The sequence below is a fragment of the Sitophilus oryzae genome, unplaced genomic scaffold (assembly GCF_002938485.1).
Source record: "Sitophilus oryzae breed Bouriz unplaced genomic scaffold, Soryzae_2.0 scaffold_1389_pilon_pilon, whole genome shotgun sequence".
Taxonomy (NCBI): Eukaryota; Metazoa; Arthropoda; class Insecta; order Coleoptera; family Curculionidae; genus Sitophilus; species Sitophilus oryzae.
Window position 1 is genome coordinate 2,432,448 of NW_022146047.1, and position 15,600 is coordinate 2,448,047.

Genomic DNA, 15,600 nt, shown 5'->3' on the forward strand with positions numbered 1-15,600 from the left:
AAACTATTTCTACTATTTACTTAAAATACTTGTATGCAAACATCATTACCTGCCGACATTGACGGCAAACTCCGAAGACACTCTGAAATAGTTGGGAATCGTGAACAACAATCGGCCACTGTTTACACAAGAAGAATCTTGGCCGAGTCGCGGCCTAAATTTTTTGCCCGCTCCTAGATTCACATCGGCCCAGTATAGAATCATATGGACCCACTTAACACTAAGTATTTGGCGAGGATATTTTCACACGATCGACAGCGGCTCCTTCACACTCGACCATTACCAAAAAAGGAACAAGATTCGCGGTGCCGATCTTTATCGACGAACACGAAATTCGAACGGCTGCTGCGCGACCTGGTGGACGACGAACGCGGCCACCGAACCGACTCGCACTGGCTGAGAAAACGACTGAAAAGTTTACGGCGTGCGTACGTAGTTGGCCCCGGCCGTACTCCACTATTTCGATGTTTCCGTCTCTTTCTGGGTGCGTGGGCGCACAACGAACGCCGGCCCTCGTGCTTTACCACAAGGGTTGACGAGATATCTACGTCACCCGAGTCGATTTTCCTAGAAGAGGGAGGGGGGAGGTTTGATTCTGAACTTCCCTCGTTTCCATTTTTAAGATGTTACATGGGAATGTAGATGTAGATGTATGGGAGAGGGGAAGTTAATCACCGCGACCTTATAAATCTATTGTGTTCTCGTTTCTTGAGTTATAACTCATCATACATCATACAGCTTCAGAGAGACGTTTTACACGGGTTAGTTTTTCATCTCCGATAGCAGTCGTACCAAAGTTTATGGTGGCACGAATGGTTGTCATCCTCAGCGCAGTCAATGATAAGGTGTTCTGGCGTTTTCCCATTTTCCCCACAGAATCTGCATTCGCCGTTGTTTCTTAGCTTCAATCTACCGAAGGGTTCATTGAGGAGATCCTGTTAAAAACCCCGCGATAATCCGAAGAGAGAGATCCTGAGAAATTTCTTCGACTGCCTTAGACCGTTGGAGGATTCCCATTCCAATTACGAATGGAGTTTTCCAAGTTATTGGGTTCTGCTTTAAGATGGCGTCCACTTGGGAAGAAGAACAGTTCTGGGTCCAGTTAGTGGAGTGTCCGTCTCTGTTTTTAGCTAGATCGTTTGCTCGTTTGCAGTTTGGCACCCACAGTAGAAGGACTTAATTTTCTTTGCATACGCATGGGGATGCAGATATATAATTGAGTCGGTCAGATTATTAGTGTTCTTTCATAACTTCGACTTACTTAGATTTTATTGTGGAAGACTGCTTTCTAAACTGTCCAGTAAACTTATGTTATAAACCTTGTAATTACTTAGAAGCTGATGCACAACGTACTATCAATGCGTTTGAAACATTCGTGCATTGTGTGACAACACACAGCAACTAACTGATTAAGATTGCATCACTGCACATGATTGCCCGCTGCACAGACACACTGTCAAATCAACTAAGAACGAGATACGAGATTGATTCGTCGTTTCGTGATTTTTCCTTTGATGGTTCACCCAAAAATCGAATTCTCGCCGAACCACCGCAGAACCCATCGCATCGACGCACTGCATTATCCTCATTCTCATTATGTATAGATTCGTGCATGGATGCATCAAATCACAGCATTAACAGTAGTGAGTAGTGTCCTTAAGAGCATACATTGACGGTACCTCCAAAACGCTTGTATCATGTATACAAGACCCCCATCTTTTTTACTAAAACAGCTTAAGCTAATTACACCGTATTAAGCAAATATATTAGGTATACATTTATAATATTTATATAAGTAAACAACACAACTTACTCTTGATATTTATTTCTCACATGTATCTATTCAGAGGCATGGAATGGATATCTGCTGTTGAGAAATGTCAAGCTTGTGATCTCTTGGAAAATTCTCTATCTCCCTTGCCTAATTGAACATTAAAATTACCCTTTCAAGGTGTAGCCTCTTGCAGAATTCTTCTGTACGTTCATACCAAGATCAAAAATTCATTTGAATTAGCAATAGTTCTGAATAACAAACATATCTATTGTAATTTAATAGATGATAGCTCGTTTAGGTGGAAAGTAGGTGATGGTGTAATTGATGCAAGCTGATACATATTCTTTTATTTCGCTATCAAACTACTGCAAAATATTAAAGAGAATACCAATAAGAGTACATTAACAAATACTGCTTTCATCATCTGTGCAAGACCGCCAACTTCTTTATTTAAGCTAACTAAATCGCACTAAACAAATAAAATAGGTACAACAAATAATATTTACAAAAGTAAACAAACACTTGCACTGCTCTTGATACTTTTTTCTCGCATATCTCGCCCCTTTAGAAGCATCGAAATTTGGCTGTACGGAACTTGAGAACTTCTCAGAATATTTTCGTTTATTTCTTAACGATAAGACTATTTTTTCTTAAGCTTTATGGATGATGGCAAAGGTAAATATGGAATAAACAACTAGATCGATTAATACACCTATTTAATTTATGAAACGTAAATATATGCAAATAAATTTCTCGTGTAGTGTAAATGTATTGTGATTAATGACAATTTTCACAATAATATTTAACTAATAACTAATAACGTCAATATTTGAACCATTACTCGTAGCGATTTTTACCAAGAGACATTTTTAACGTAAAAAGCGTCGCAAATGTATATTTTTACTCAGTAGTTTTATACAGGTACGGACGAAAAGTTATTAGTCCTCAAACCAGTTGAAAAATATGTAGGTGGCGTCCTCTACAAGTAGGAGTCATATTGACATCAAAATCAAATTTCTCATGTCAAAAAACTCCCAGATACCAATTTTCATTCAAATATTAATAATTACAACCAATTTTCATCCATACCAAAATAAAGGAAATATAACTATTGTATAATTATATCGCCAAAAAAATACTTATCGTGTAATTAATTCGGCCTCTATTTTTAAACGTATTCTTTTGTGTTACGCAATATAAAATCACTGGAAGCATTTCGTGACCCCGCTTTCCAAAAGGGAAGATATCGATTCCAGACCGACACAAACAAAGCAATGTCGGTTATAAATTAACGTATACCCCGCGAACAAAACTACTCCGCGTCCTCTGGTTCTCCATAAGCCCCAACAACGCACCCAATCTGCATAATAATACCCTTTTGGAGTGATTTGGTGCGAACGAACGGGTTTTCCGTCTCTTTCTCGCTCGCACGAGTAGGGGCATCGGCACATGGTGGCGTCTTTGACAAAGACGGCGGCCTTTTTTAGCGCGAATGACCTTGCCATCGGCCGACCAAGTCGGAATGCGAAGAAAGACCCGATAATATTCGCAAACTCCGGCCCGCTCGTCTAGACGCCATGTCAAGTCTCGACTTGGCGTTATCTCCCGAGGGTGAAAGGTTATTAAGAAATGGTCGTTATACCTGAGAATCTCTATTTTACAATGTTTGTTCTGTAAAAATTCAAAAGTAGTAAGTGACGTATCAGTGGAATTTTTTTAAAATATAGCAGATTCTGTCCCGATTATACCAGGTGCGTCTCAAAAGGCTCACCCCCTATAACTATTTTATTTTTTCAGATAAAAAAACGAGATTTGGTATATGACATAAACTAGGATTGATTGACGTATTCAATTGTTTTTGGTCACTTTCTGTTTTACCGGAAATGACTACAACTTTTGATTTTCATATGGCACCCTCCGTATTTTTTTTACATTATTGGACAGAAAATAACACTCTGAATATAATGACATATCATATGTCATCTTTTGACATTTTCTCATATGGTTTATTTGAAATCATAACATGCAATTCATAACGACAATTTGACTCGAAATACCAAGCGTGTGGTATCAAATTATTCGTAAAAAAATGCTTCTTCCAAATATGCTAATGAACCACCCTCGTTCCGTTTGAAGAAATTCAGATATGATTAAAAATACGATTTGGGCATTCTTTAATCACCCGGGACAAGACACGAAAGACATTAGACGATCAAATCTATTTTTCCAAGACTCCTTGATTAAAAAATAGTGCTTTCAACAGAGCCATGGGACTCTAAATTGAAATTTAAAATAGATTTTTTTTAAATGAGAATGTCAAAATTTGACATATGTAATTTGACATGTCATTTTCTATCGAATAAAGTAAAAAAAAAATACCGAGGGTGTCATTTAAAAATCAAAAGTTATATTTATTTCCGGTGAAAAGGGAAGTGATCAAAAATAATTGAATACGTCAATCAATTCTAATATATGTCATATACTAACATACTAAATCTCGTTTTTTATCTGAAAAAATGAAAAAGTTACAAGGGTGAGCCACTTTTGAGACGCACCCGGTATAGTGTTCAATTTATAGGTAAACCAATATTATCCTCTAAAATTCTTCATGTTAATGCATGTCCTAAACATCTTAACATCTTAATGATTCATTATGCTGCAGAATTACTAAATCCAAAATCACAAGGTTCTGAACTTGATGAAACCCAAATTCTTTCTGCCAATAATAAAAGAAATAATAGATGAAATAGCTTTTAGATTAAATAGATTTAGAAATAACTTCATATGGAAAAGTAGTTTTGATAACCCAGTCTCCTGGTGGAAAGGACTGTGTTCTTCATCTTCATTATCACAAGTAGCTTCACGAATGTTGATGATGCCACCATCTTCGGCTGCCACGGAACGCAGTTTTAGCGTTTATAGTCATATTCATTCAAAAAAGAGAAACATGCTTACTAATGATAGAGCCGCACTGGCAAGAAGATGTTATTGAGTGTGATGCTGATGACAGCGATAAAGATATGCCTCTTGCTCGACTAGTGTGCCAAAAATATTTTTTTTTGTACAAATTTAACCTTAATTTATTTTTTAATTTGAAGAATAACTCTTTATTTGTGTTTATGTATGTATAAACATTTTGTGTTTTGCGATGTTTTGTTATGATTTTTATAAATACATATTTCAGTTTTTCTTATTTTTTAAAATATTTCATATATTTCCAATATTTCCATATATTTCCAATGTTTCAGCAAATATTTCCGGAAATATTTCCGAAAATATATTTCTGGAAATTTTACATCACTAGGGTTTATGCTCTCAGATAATTTTGTACCAAATTTGTGCAATTCTATCGTTTAGACATTCAGTTACTTCGTGCTAGCAAATTGCGATTCAATCGCAGCGATTTTAAAATCGTAATCGCAACCTGCTATTTGGCTCTCATAGGAAACTGCAACTGCGATTTTTTCCATTCGCGAGTTTCAATTTAGGCAACCAATATTACTATAGTTGCGATTTGTGATTTTGCTGCGATTGTGATTTTGTAAACTACGACCATGATAACCTTCTATCTGCGAGTTCGAACTTTTAGGAGTTGCGATTTGCGATTTTGTTGTGAATGTAATTTTGTGGTCCATTGAAGCATTTTATAGTAAACCGTGATTGCATTTTTTCTCTGATTTTATTTATTTATAGAGAAGGTATTATTTTCTAGGGCCAAGATCAATAATATACCGGGTTTTTTTCAAGAGTGGTTCATTGTACGTCATTAAAAAAAATCAAAAGTTGTAGATATTTACGGTGAAACAATTGAATACATCTAGCAATCCTGATTTTATGTCATATCTTATACCAAATCTCGTTTCATTATCTGAAAAAATAAAAAAGTTATACCTTAAAGTTATACCACCTTAAAAAATAGTTACTTAAGATCTTTTATAAATAGGATAAAGAATTAGATAACTGAGAACCGTAGAAAGTGTAAGTATGATTAGGTGCAGCAGTTGCAGCTTATCATAAAGTTTTAATACCTATACTCAGGGCCGGACTTAACGAAGTTGCCGCCCCAGACCAAAAAAAATTGCCGCCCCTTAACATTTTTTTTTAATTAAAAAAAATACGGATATAAAAAACATTTATTTGAATACAGGACTAATAACAGAATAGACCGACAGAACAGATCAACACAGACCATAAAATAAATATTAAAATATTCATATAAAATGACAACAAACGACCAACAAAACTATAAGGTTTGCTTATATGCCTATAAAGGTTTCCTACGTACTTTTTTGTTCGCAAAATTATCAATTACTTCATCGTAATTGATAGTTTTTAAAAGATCGGACTTAATATGTAAAACTGCCAAATGATTTAGACGTTATTCTGTTTCCATAGTGACGTTTCAATGCAGAAAACGAGCGTTCAGCAGAACAGTTAGTAACAAAAGTACATGTGAAGATTCTTAATGCTATGAAAGTATTTGGAAACAGGTCTTGAGCGTTTTTTTCATAAATTACTTTAAGAAGCTCTCTAGCAGATGGTTTTGCTGCCTTAATGCATTTTATAAATTCACGAAAATGTATTAATTCATTAGGCACTGACTCATCTAAATCATTTGGATAACAGGTTATTAAATGTCTGGACTTATCGGTAATGTCGTCAATACTTAAAGTAGATAAATCACTAAAGAAACCAAATTTGGTTGAAAAGTCATTGTAGGCACTTTTCCTGTAGTAAATTTCAAGGTTTAATTTCTCAATAATAACATTAAATACATTTATCCAAAAATCGTCCCTAGCGTTAAATAGAGTTTCATTATCACTGGTTTCATCAAATTGTCGTTTCCGTTTGACTTTTCTCTTTTTATCTGCCGCATATTCTTTCTCACCGAACAATTCTATGGCTCTTCTTTCATATTCCTCAAATGATTTAGTACTATCTAGATTTCAAATTTCAGAAAAATATTTTTTCAATGAGCTATATAAATCTGCAGCAAGTTGTAGATCAATATCCACCATTTGAAGCTTTTTATTGACCGCATCTAATCTATTTAAAACGTCTCGTCTGTCCAAAATACCGCCATAAAACCAATTTCTAGACTTTTGAATTGTTTAAGGAGACTAGAAGCATCTAATCGGCTTTTAGGCTTTTCGGTATCGTCTTCAGAAATTGACTCCAACGTGGATTTTATTTCATTGGAAGACAAAGATAGTGATTGGCCAGCTTCATTTCGTGCAGACCAACGTGTTTTTGATAATTTTTTTAATGCTTTTGAATTTATTTTTTTATACTCGAGGTATTTATGTATTTATTAACTGGATGCATGGCACAATGCAGTAAAAACTGTGCTATAGGTACCTACACAGACAATTATATACCTAGTACAATATTTAAATATTAAAATCGCACTCGCAGGTTAGAATCGCAGTTTTGCTCATCTCTACTTGGTGGATGTGACGGATCTTATTTAAATAACCTATAAAATTTAAAACCATAAGTTTATGTACTCAGTATAGTTTATTAGAAAAACACACTAAAAAATGCAAACCGGAATGTGCTTATATTGATATTGAACAAATATACATGGATCGTAACCTTGCAATTTTGATAAAGTAAACATAACTCTAATATTGACTCTGAAAGGTACCGCAGAACTAGGTTCGTTATACGTACGTGATAAACTTTATATAGGCACATATGAAATGTATTATTTGATGTGGATACATCATTTCAACAACAAAATGATATAAATAAAATGAAGCAGAGTATATCATTTGAATATCAATAGATAATATTGTTAAATTCTTTTGAATTCGCGGTTAATGTCAAGCAGTGACTGCCGCGGCGACGCTATTCCTTCACTGTCGTTCGCGTCCCGCCTTTTAGGCGCACATGCGTGAGCAACCGAATAATTAAAAAAAAACGCCAAATTCATATATTTAAAATAGAATCTAACAATATTATTAGTAGAGGTAGAAGGGGGTTTCACCATCAGTGGAGCAGTGGAGCAGGTGGAGCAGAGCGCGTAAATCAGCTAGGAATATGTAAAATAGGCTAATAAACAAGAATAAACGGGTTTGAACTGCTTTGAACAGCTTTTGAACAGCTTTGAACAGCTTTTTAGCGTAAAACAACAGACCTGTGCAGTTTTTGTTCAAACCCGTTCAAAGCTGTTCAAAAGCGGTTCAAAGCGGTTCAAACCCGTTTATTCTTGTTTATTAGCCTATTTTACATGTTCCTAGCTGATTTACGCGCTCTGCTCCACCTGCTCCACTGCTCCACTGATGGTGAAACCCCCTTCTACCTCTACTATTATATCCCCTATTTTAATATAGAGTCAAGAATAAATACTCTCTAAGACAATAATTACATTAAGCGGGATTACTGCCACTTCAATCCTTTTGTAGTTGTTAGACTAATTCCATGTAACTGTAATCTATTTAAACGCCACCTACTTGAAGTTAACACAAAAATATTCATAAATAAAAAATAGATTCTTTAGGTATAATCCTTGTTTATATATTCTGTATAATATAGGAAGTGGAGAACTTTAAATTGATGATGCTCACTGACTCAACGCTGAAGAACAATTAAAGGAATGCCATATTTCCATATGACAATTAAAACATGACGATATGAAGTGTATAGACTGATACGAAGAAACATTTTTAAATGTTAGAACATTTAGAACACTTTATTTCATAAAAATTGTAAAAAATAGTACATTTAGAAAAATATTAAAAAAAATTGGCGCCGGGAGGCACCTATAGCCGCCCATACTAAAATATGTCAATAAAAAGTAGGTAGGCAGTTCTTTTCGTTTCAAAGTAAAGGAATTTTTCCAATTTTTTTATCTCAAAAACTGCGACTTTGACTGATTTTGATGTTATTACAAATTTTGTTGCAAATATTATTCCTAATCTTAAATTGAAAACCGCGTTTCGCTAGCTACTGTAATTTTGGAGTTACGATTTTTTAAATTTTTTAATCCCCTCCCATACCCCTTTACCAACCTCCCACCACCACCAAAAACTAATGACGAGATTCTAGGGTGCCACAGTATTTTTGTGCCAAATTTGGTTAAAATGGGTTTAGCGGTTTTTGAGTTATCGTGTTACAGACAGACGAACAGACAGACAGACACCATGAAAATATTTTGTATTTAGGTCATTTATGACCCAAATAACTCATTTTGAGTGAAATTAAAAAAAAAACTTTTTTTTGTCGATCTTAATAGTCTATCTACCATGCCTGTTGGTATGGTCGGCTAAAAATATTACGTTTCCCTAAATATCAAGTTTGTTAATTTATTACAATAAAACAACAAGACATAAGTAACTTGCATGTGTATTCAGTGTTTGCTCTCTTAGTGTATCTTATAATCCTTCAAATTGACAAGATTTTTATTTGAAATCATTTAAATCTTTGTTGTGTCTGTGACTCATCAATTTCTAACAATCGGAAAGCCGGACTGGTACGCTTTCACGTTTTGCAAAAGTAACGTCAGAAAACAAACACATTTGCTGTGGTATTGCGAGTCGCTGTATACGAGCAAATACATTGTTGCCGTGTCAAGGTCACTGATTGGTTACCGACTGCGAAAAAAGAAAACAGTGGTTCCTGCCGAGATTCCTCACTGTACAAACAACTCAATGACGGTTGAAAACCGGCATTTCGTTAGTTCTTCGACGGTCTAATCCTTTAGATAAACAAAGGTAAGCAAGTAAGATATATAGAGTTGTTATATTACATATACACAAGTTCTATTAAATATTTTATGGTTGATATGAAAAAGTGTAAGTGTTATTAAATATTTCAGAGAAATGGAAGGTATTTAGTTTTGAATATTCTTTATTTCCAATTTATAAAAAATAGTGATTTTCATTTTAGCAGTAAACGGTTGTAAATTTAGTATTTATTAATATGTATATGGATGTAGTGAGCAAATTCTATTTATACGGAAACATTCTCTTGCAATTCGTTAATAAAACCAATTAGTTCTTCTTGATATGTAACGTTTTTGATATGCAAGATGTCATAAAATGATTAATTAGGAAAATTACAACTTGCTATCAAAAGTAATTTCCTAATATCATTATTAATATGTGACCACGACCACACATTGATATTTAAGTTATGAGATAAATCCAATTTATTTCAATAATTCATGAGTAGTAACGTTTTATTTATGGAATATTAGTACACATTAATAATAATAGGTACCTCCAATCTCCAATACTAAAATATTTTAACGCCTTTCTGCTTTTGAATTTATAAATTTACCTACCCGTAAATATGTTTAGTTTTTCAAATGAAAAATACTGCAATAGTTAATACGGACATTGTTTCATTTACTGAATAGAGAATACGAATAATAATTATTATTTATAGTTATAGTATCAAGGGAATTATAAGGGTGTTAATTACCAAGGGCACATTTTTTGTTTTGATGGCCTATGGCCCGAGGGACAATAATTACTCGTGGTTATTAACATTTTATAATTTGCGTGGAATTGTTAAATTTTATATTTTTTACTGAATTTAGTCTATTTCGTCCCATTTTAAAACGACACTATTGTTGCATTGGTTAATCTTCCGGTATATTTTTATTATGATTTATAACTTTGTTTGTTGCCAGGTTACTATTGTATTAAATGACCTGTTTGTAAATTGAGGGTTGGTTTCAATCGAGTTCAGTTTTTGGCAAAATGGTGGAAATACTAAAATAACTGAAGAAGCAGAACAAGCATTACTTCCACCTAAAGTGAATCCATTTGCCAAAAGGAACATTAAAAATACCTTCAGTGCAGCAGTGGCTGGGTCAGAAAAATATTGTAGCAGGGGATGTCGATGAAACCTGACATATTTTCAAGATATGGTATTATATGTGACATTAATGATAATAAATTATTAGAGTAGTTAGATGAGTGTACATTTTCATTTTATAATATTACTCAAAATTCTATATTATATTATTTCACTAAGAAATAAAATGTTTTAGCACTCTTTTGCCTGCTTTCTTATTATACCATTAGCTAATTTCTATAAGGTATACTAATTATTATCACTATTAATTAAAACTATAAATATTATAAAATTAAACCAACAACCATGATCTATTAACTAATCTAATTGTTTCGACATTTTTACTGAAAAAAAACTGCTTTTAATGAAGCTATCGTAAAGTCAAGTAGTACTTAAAAAGTAAATGTATTGTTACACTGCAAAGTAAGTACTCTTAAGATAGCAACTTAGAAACTGTTTTATGTGCTAATTTTACCATGACATTATATCTGTGTGAGAAGCTCATGATGGTGGTGATTTAACACATAAGTGTATACAAACAACCAAACAATCGAACATATAAATATTAAAGACACTAATATTAAAAATGTGATATAATTATACTTTCTTGCAAAAAGTATGGGTATTTTGCCACTGAAACGGAAATCTAAAAAAATAAAAAAGTTTTTATTTGTAAAATGATACTGCCTTAAAATCCAAATGAAAATCGTAAACAATATTATCTTATTAATGATAGTTATACCTAATGTTTCAAGGGTTGTATCTCACTGCCCTCTTAAGACAAATATTAAAAATAAAAAAAATTAAGAAAAGTTATTTAAAATATCTAAATGTAATTACTTCGTGAACTCTTTACTTTTTTAGCACAAGTCTATTATTAAAACCGCTGACGTTCTGATAAACTTCTTTTCAGAGTTTTAAAGAATCTAAAAACTTTACCTGATAAATGCTTGTCCTTATTGATATATTATATTCCATTCGAATTCAACATTCAAAATTTAGTTAAAAATAAACAGTACGTGATTCAATCTAAGCGAGTATTAGGTTGGTACTATTTGAATATAAATTAGAGCAATATTAGATTTTGTAACCAGTATCCACGTTCAGTAAATTCTCAGGAAATGATGAAATTGGACGTAGTAGACCACGAGTCAATTACTTCCAATAGTAATTTGCAACAAAATCGATTGCACAAATGCTGAGTCTATAAGTAGATAATTCAGGATATACGAGTCTACAAAACATATACCATGCTTACAAATAATTACAAACACACAAAATAGACACAAATCCAAAAACATCCTTTACACTTTACACAGGCACGACAATATATGATCAATATATTATCGTCAGCAGATGATTAAAAATTCAATGGTTTTTGTGTTTTGTGAATGAAGATCCACAGATGATGCAATTTTCTGTTGTCATTGTCACACCAAAATATATTTCACTAGGATAATATTATTTTATACCATCAACAACTCCAACAAACATTGCATTTTTTAATAAATAAAGAGTTTATTGACTGAACATATTACAATTATTTTAATGTACTTAGTGCTGACATAGAAATAAATGTAGAAATAAATAAATGCTATTCTAATTATCGAAAATACACCAATGTAGAATGTAGAATGTTTAGGAGAGGGGTTAATCACCGTGACCCTACAGATCTATTGTGAGTTGCTCTTTCTTGAATTATAACGAGTAACTCATCATACAGTCTCAAGGCTTTGAGAAAAGCCAGTATCTGCTCCACAGAGGCCAGCTCTCCATCTCCGACAGCCGTACCAAGTACCAAAGGTTATGGGTTGTCGTCTTGGCGCACTCAGTGATAAGTTGTTCTGGTGTTTCCCAATTTCCCCACAGAATCTGCATTCACCGTTGTTTCTCAGCTTCAATCTACTGACGTGTCCTGTTAAAACCCCGTGACAATCCGAAGATTGTTCTAACTTAAATCACGGAAAATCTTTGATTTTTCTCGGTCGTCAAAGTTCTCAGAAATTTTTTCGAGTGTCTTAGATCGTTGCGTTGGAGGATTCCCATTCTAAGTTACGGATGAAGTATTCCAGGTTTTTTAGCTGCGTTTTTTTTAGTTGGTTTCCATTTGAAAAGCAGAACGGTTCTGGTCCAGTCAGTGGAGTGTTCGCTCCTTTTCTAGCTAGATCGTTTGCTTTTTCATTGCGAGTATTCTATCCCTTTGTGGGCGGGTAGTGAAAGTCGGAGGACTTTATTTTCTTTGCCTAATCTGTTCAGCTTCTCTAAGCATTCTTTGCCTCTATTGCATCTTACTGAGTTGATCTAAAATAAAGATAAATCATGGCCAAAGAACCTACTACATAAGTGTGGCAGATATTGGCAGCATTGAACCTAATAAATGCCATTTTGACAGGTATAAGATTATTTCTCCTTTATTACAATATGCAATATCATTCATATCACTTCATTCTCAATTAACAGAATATAAATGTACCTACTGCCGACATCAGACTGAGTTATTTGGCTAGTTCGATAACGTTTCCCGCGAAGGATGCAGCCTAGCTAGCATCTTAGTTAAATCTGAATCATACAATAAGAGACCAAGCGGCAATCAACGGACGGCCTTAGGTCGGTGGTCGTTCACCTGACCAACGGTACATTTTCCTTTCCGGTGTTTTTTCCCTCCTTTTATTTCTCGATTATTATCCACTTGAGTCTGTCAGAGCGAGCAGCGCGAAACAACGAGCTCGAGCCTTAACAAGTGCACGCATTCCTCCAAATTTAATTAGCATTTTGTTGGAGACGCCACCGTGACTCATTTAATTGTTTCAAATGGACGGCGCACACGTTTAATGATATTATTACCGTATGTGACAGATAGATGTAGATTGTATGGGAGGAGAGAAGTTAATCACCGCGACCTTATAGATCTTTTGTGTTCCCCTTTCTTGAGTTATAACTCATCATACAGTCTTAAGGCTTTGAGAAAAGCCAGTATTTGAGACGGTTTTACAGAGGTTAACTCTCCACCTCCGATATCAGTCGTACCAAAGATTATGGCACAAATGGGTGTCGTCTCGACGCACTCAGTTTTGTTCGCTGTTCTAGTGTTTCCCATTTTCCCCACAAAATCTGCATTCGCTGTTGTCTCTTAGCTTCAATCTAATGAGCTATTCATTGAGGAGACAGTGTGTGTGTGTGTGTGAGTCCTGTTAAAAACCCCGTGAGAACCCGAAGATTGTTCTTACCTAAATAGAGGAAAATATTGATCTTGACTTTTCTCGGTCGTAAATCCTGAGTTTCTTCGAGTTTATCGTTGGAGGGTACCCATTCCAGGTTCTTGAGTTCCGCTTTAAGTTGGATTTCACTTGGAAAGCTGAACGGTTTTTCAAGAACGGGACGTAGACGCTAGTTATATATTAGAGATGTTATTTTTTGCCCCGAATGAAAGTGATGATGAATTTTACTTGGAGATAAATGTTTAATCAAGTTTATATACTTTTTCGTGCAGTATGCACAGGAAGCCGTAGTCGACTGTAGAAAATGGGTTAATAGGTCTACTTTCCTTCTGTTATTGTGTCGCTGTAATAATCTCGGTTATTATATTCAAATTATTACGTGAATAATTCGACAAATTGTCCGCGTTTGTTATTGTTTTTTCTTATAGAAAGTTTGTGGTAATTGTAGGAGAATAAATGACTGTAGCGACCAGAACTATGAATCTTATTTTCCCACACTGTGATTGTTGAGGAGCTATGATTAAAGTACCGTTCTTAGTCACGCCAGTTTTATAAGTAGTAATGTTGCAATGGTAGTAATGTAACACTTGTTAAATTACAACACTATTTTTTGGTATTTACTTTTATTCTAATTTATTAAGTTACGATACATTTTCTTTATTATTTCTCTATCTTTTTTTATATCTGTTTTTAAGCGACATTTGTTTGGTAAAAATTACTTAGGAGGTGACACTTTTACAAAAGTAGGTATACTTTATTTCATAAACAAAGAGTATATTTTTGTTTTTCTTATTTTTTTTAAATTTTACTCTATAGCGTTCCATTGAGAATTGTTGAATAGTGTATATACATACATCATATAAAATATCTGAAATAGAAAGTTGTAAAACATCCTCCCTAACGCGTGGTACGAACTCTTGGGCTCTGCATATAACGCAAATTTTATTTATAGTCATAAAATAAAAAAGATACGAATTTGGGAAACTTATTTACATATATACGGTATGAATTATTTCAAGATCTTTCAGAAGATCTGTTTTATTTTATTGGATATTCTTATTGATACAGACTTTACAAAATATAGACAATATGAAGAGGATATCTTATATTTCTGATGCCGGTTTTATTCTACGTCAATGTATATGTTCAAATATAATTATTAATAAATTTTACAAATGAATATTAATCTAAGCATTCTAGAAAAGTAGTATAATTCTAATATAGTTTTAATAATATTCTAATACATTTACAAATTAATGTAGTAAGTAAATGTAACGAGGAAGGATGTTTTGATTGATTGGTATTCAATGATTAGCATAAAAATTCCTAATAGGAGTAGTTAAATGATAAAATGACACATTATATTGCACGCTATGTCGCCCACTTTTATTATACCTACATAACTGTTTTATCTAAGCGTCGCGCCAGTAGCGATAATAATGTTATAATGACTTATTTGGAAAATCTAATTATGTCAGATTGTATTCCAATACAGACAATGAAAGAAATAATATAGAATAGTAGGCTCAAAAAACTAGAATATGAAGCTTGTGTGGAATGAAATTTGTTGACTTTTTGTTTGTATGTTGAAAACAAAATATATTGTGATATATAATATATAGTGGGACGTAGACGCTAGTTAATATAGAAGGCTTTTAATTCCTGTAGTACTTTTCATAGAAACAAAATAAAATCTAAATAATTGATAAAGAAAAGTTTATATCATTAGATACATATTAAATGAAAGTTTTACCATTACCATTACAAAAAATAAACAGTTATACTTCGAGGTTCCATTACAGC

General features: G+C 33.6%; 1 protein-coding gene across 3 annotated transcripts in view; it reads right to left on the bottom strand.

Annotated features, from left to right (window-relative positions):
* LOC115875528 (protein phosphatase Slingshot) overlaps positions 1–15,600 on the bottom strand; it is a 278,168-nt gene that overhangs the window by 132,816 nt on the left and 129,752 nt on the right. The window contains exon 1 of one of the 3 annotated variants that reach the window (XM_030891009.1): positions 50–412. The exons of the other annotated variants lie outside the window; for them this stretch is intronic. Coding sequence (XP_030746869.1) covers positions 50–204 — 155 coding nt within the window. The 5' untranslated portion in view covers positions 205–412. Of the gene's footprint in view, positions 1–49; positions 413–15,600 lie in introns of those variants that run through there. 3 annotated transcript variants of the gene reach the window in all.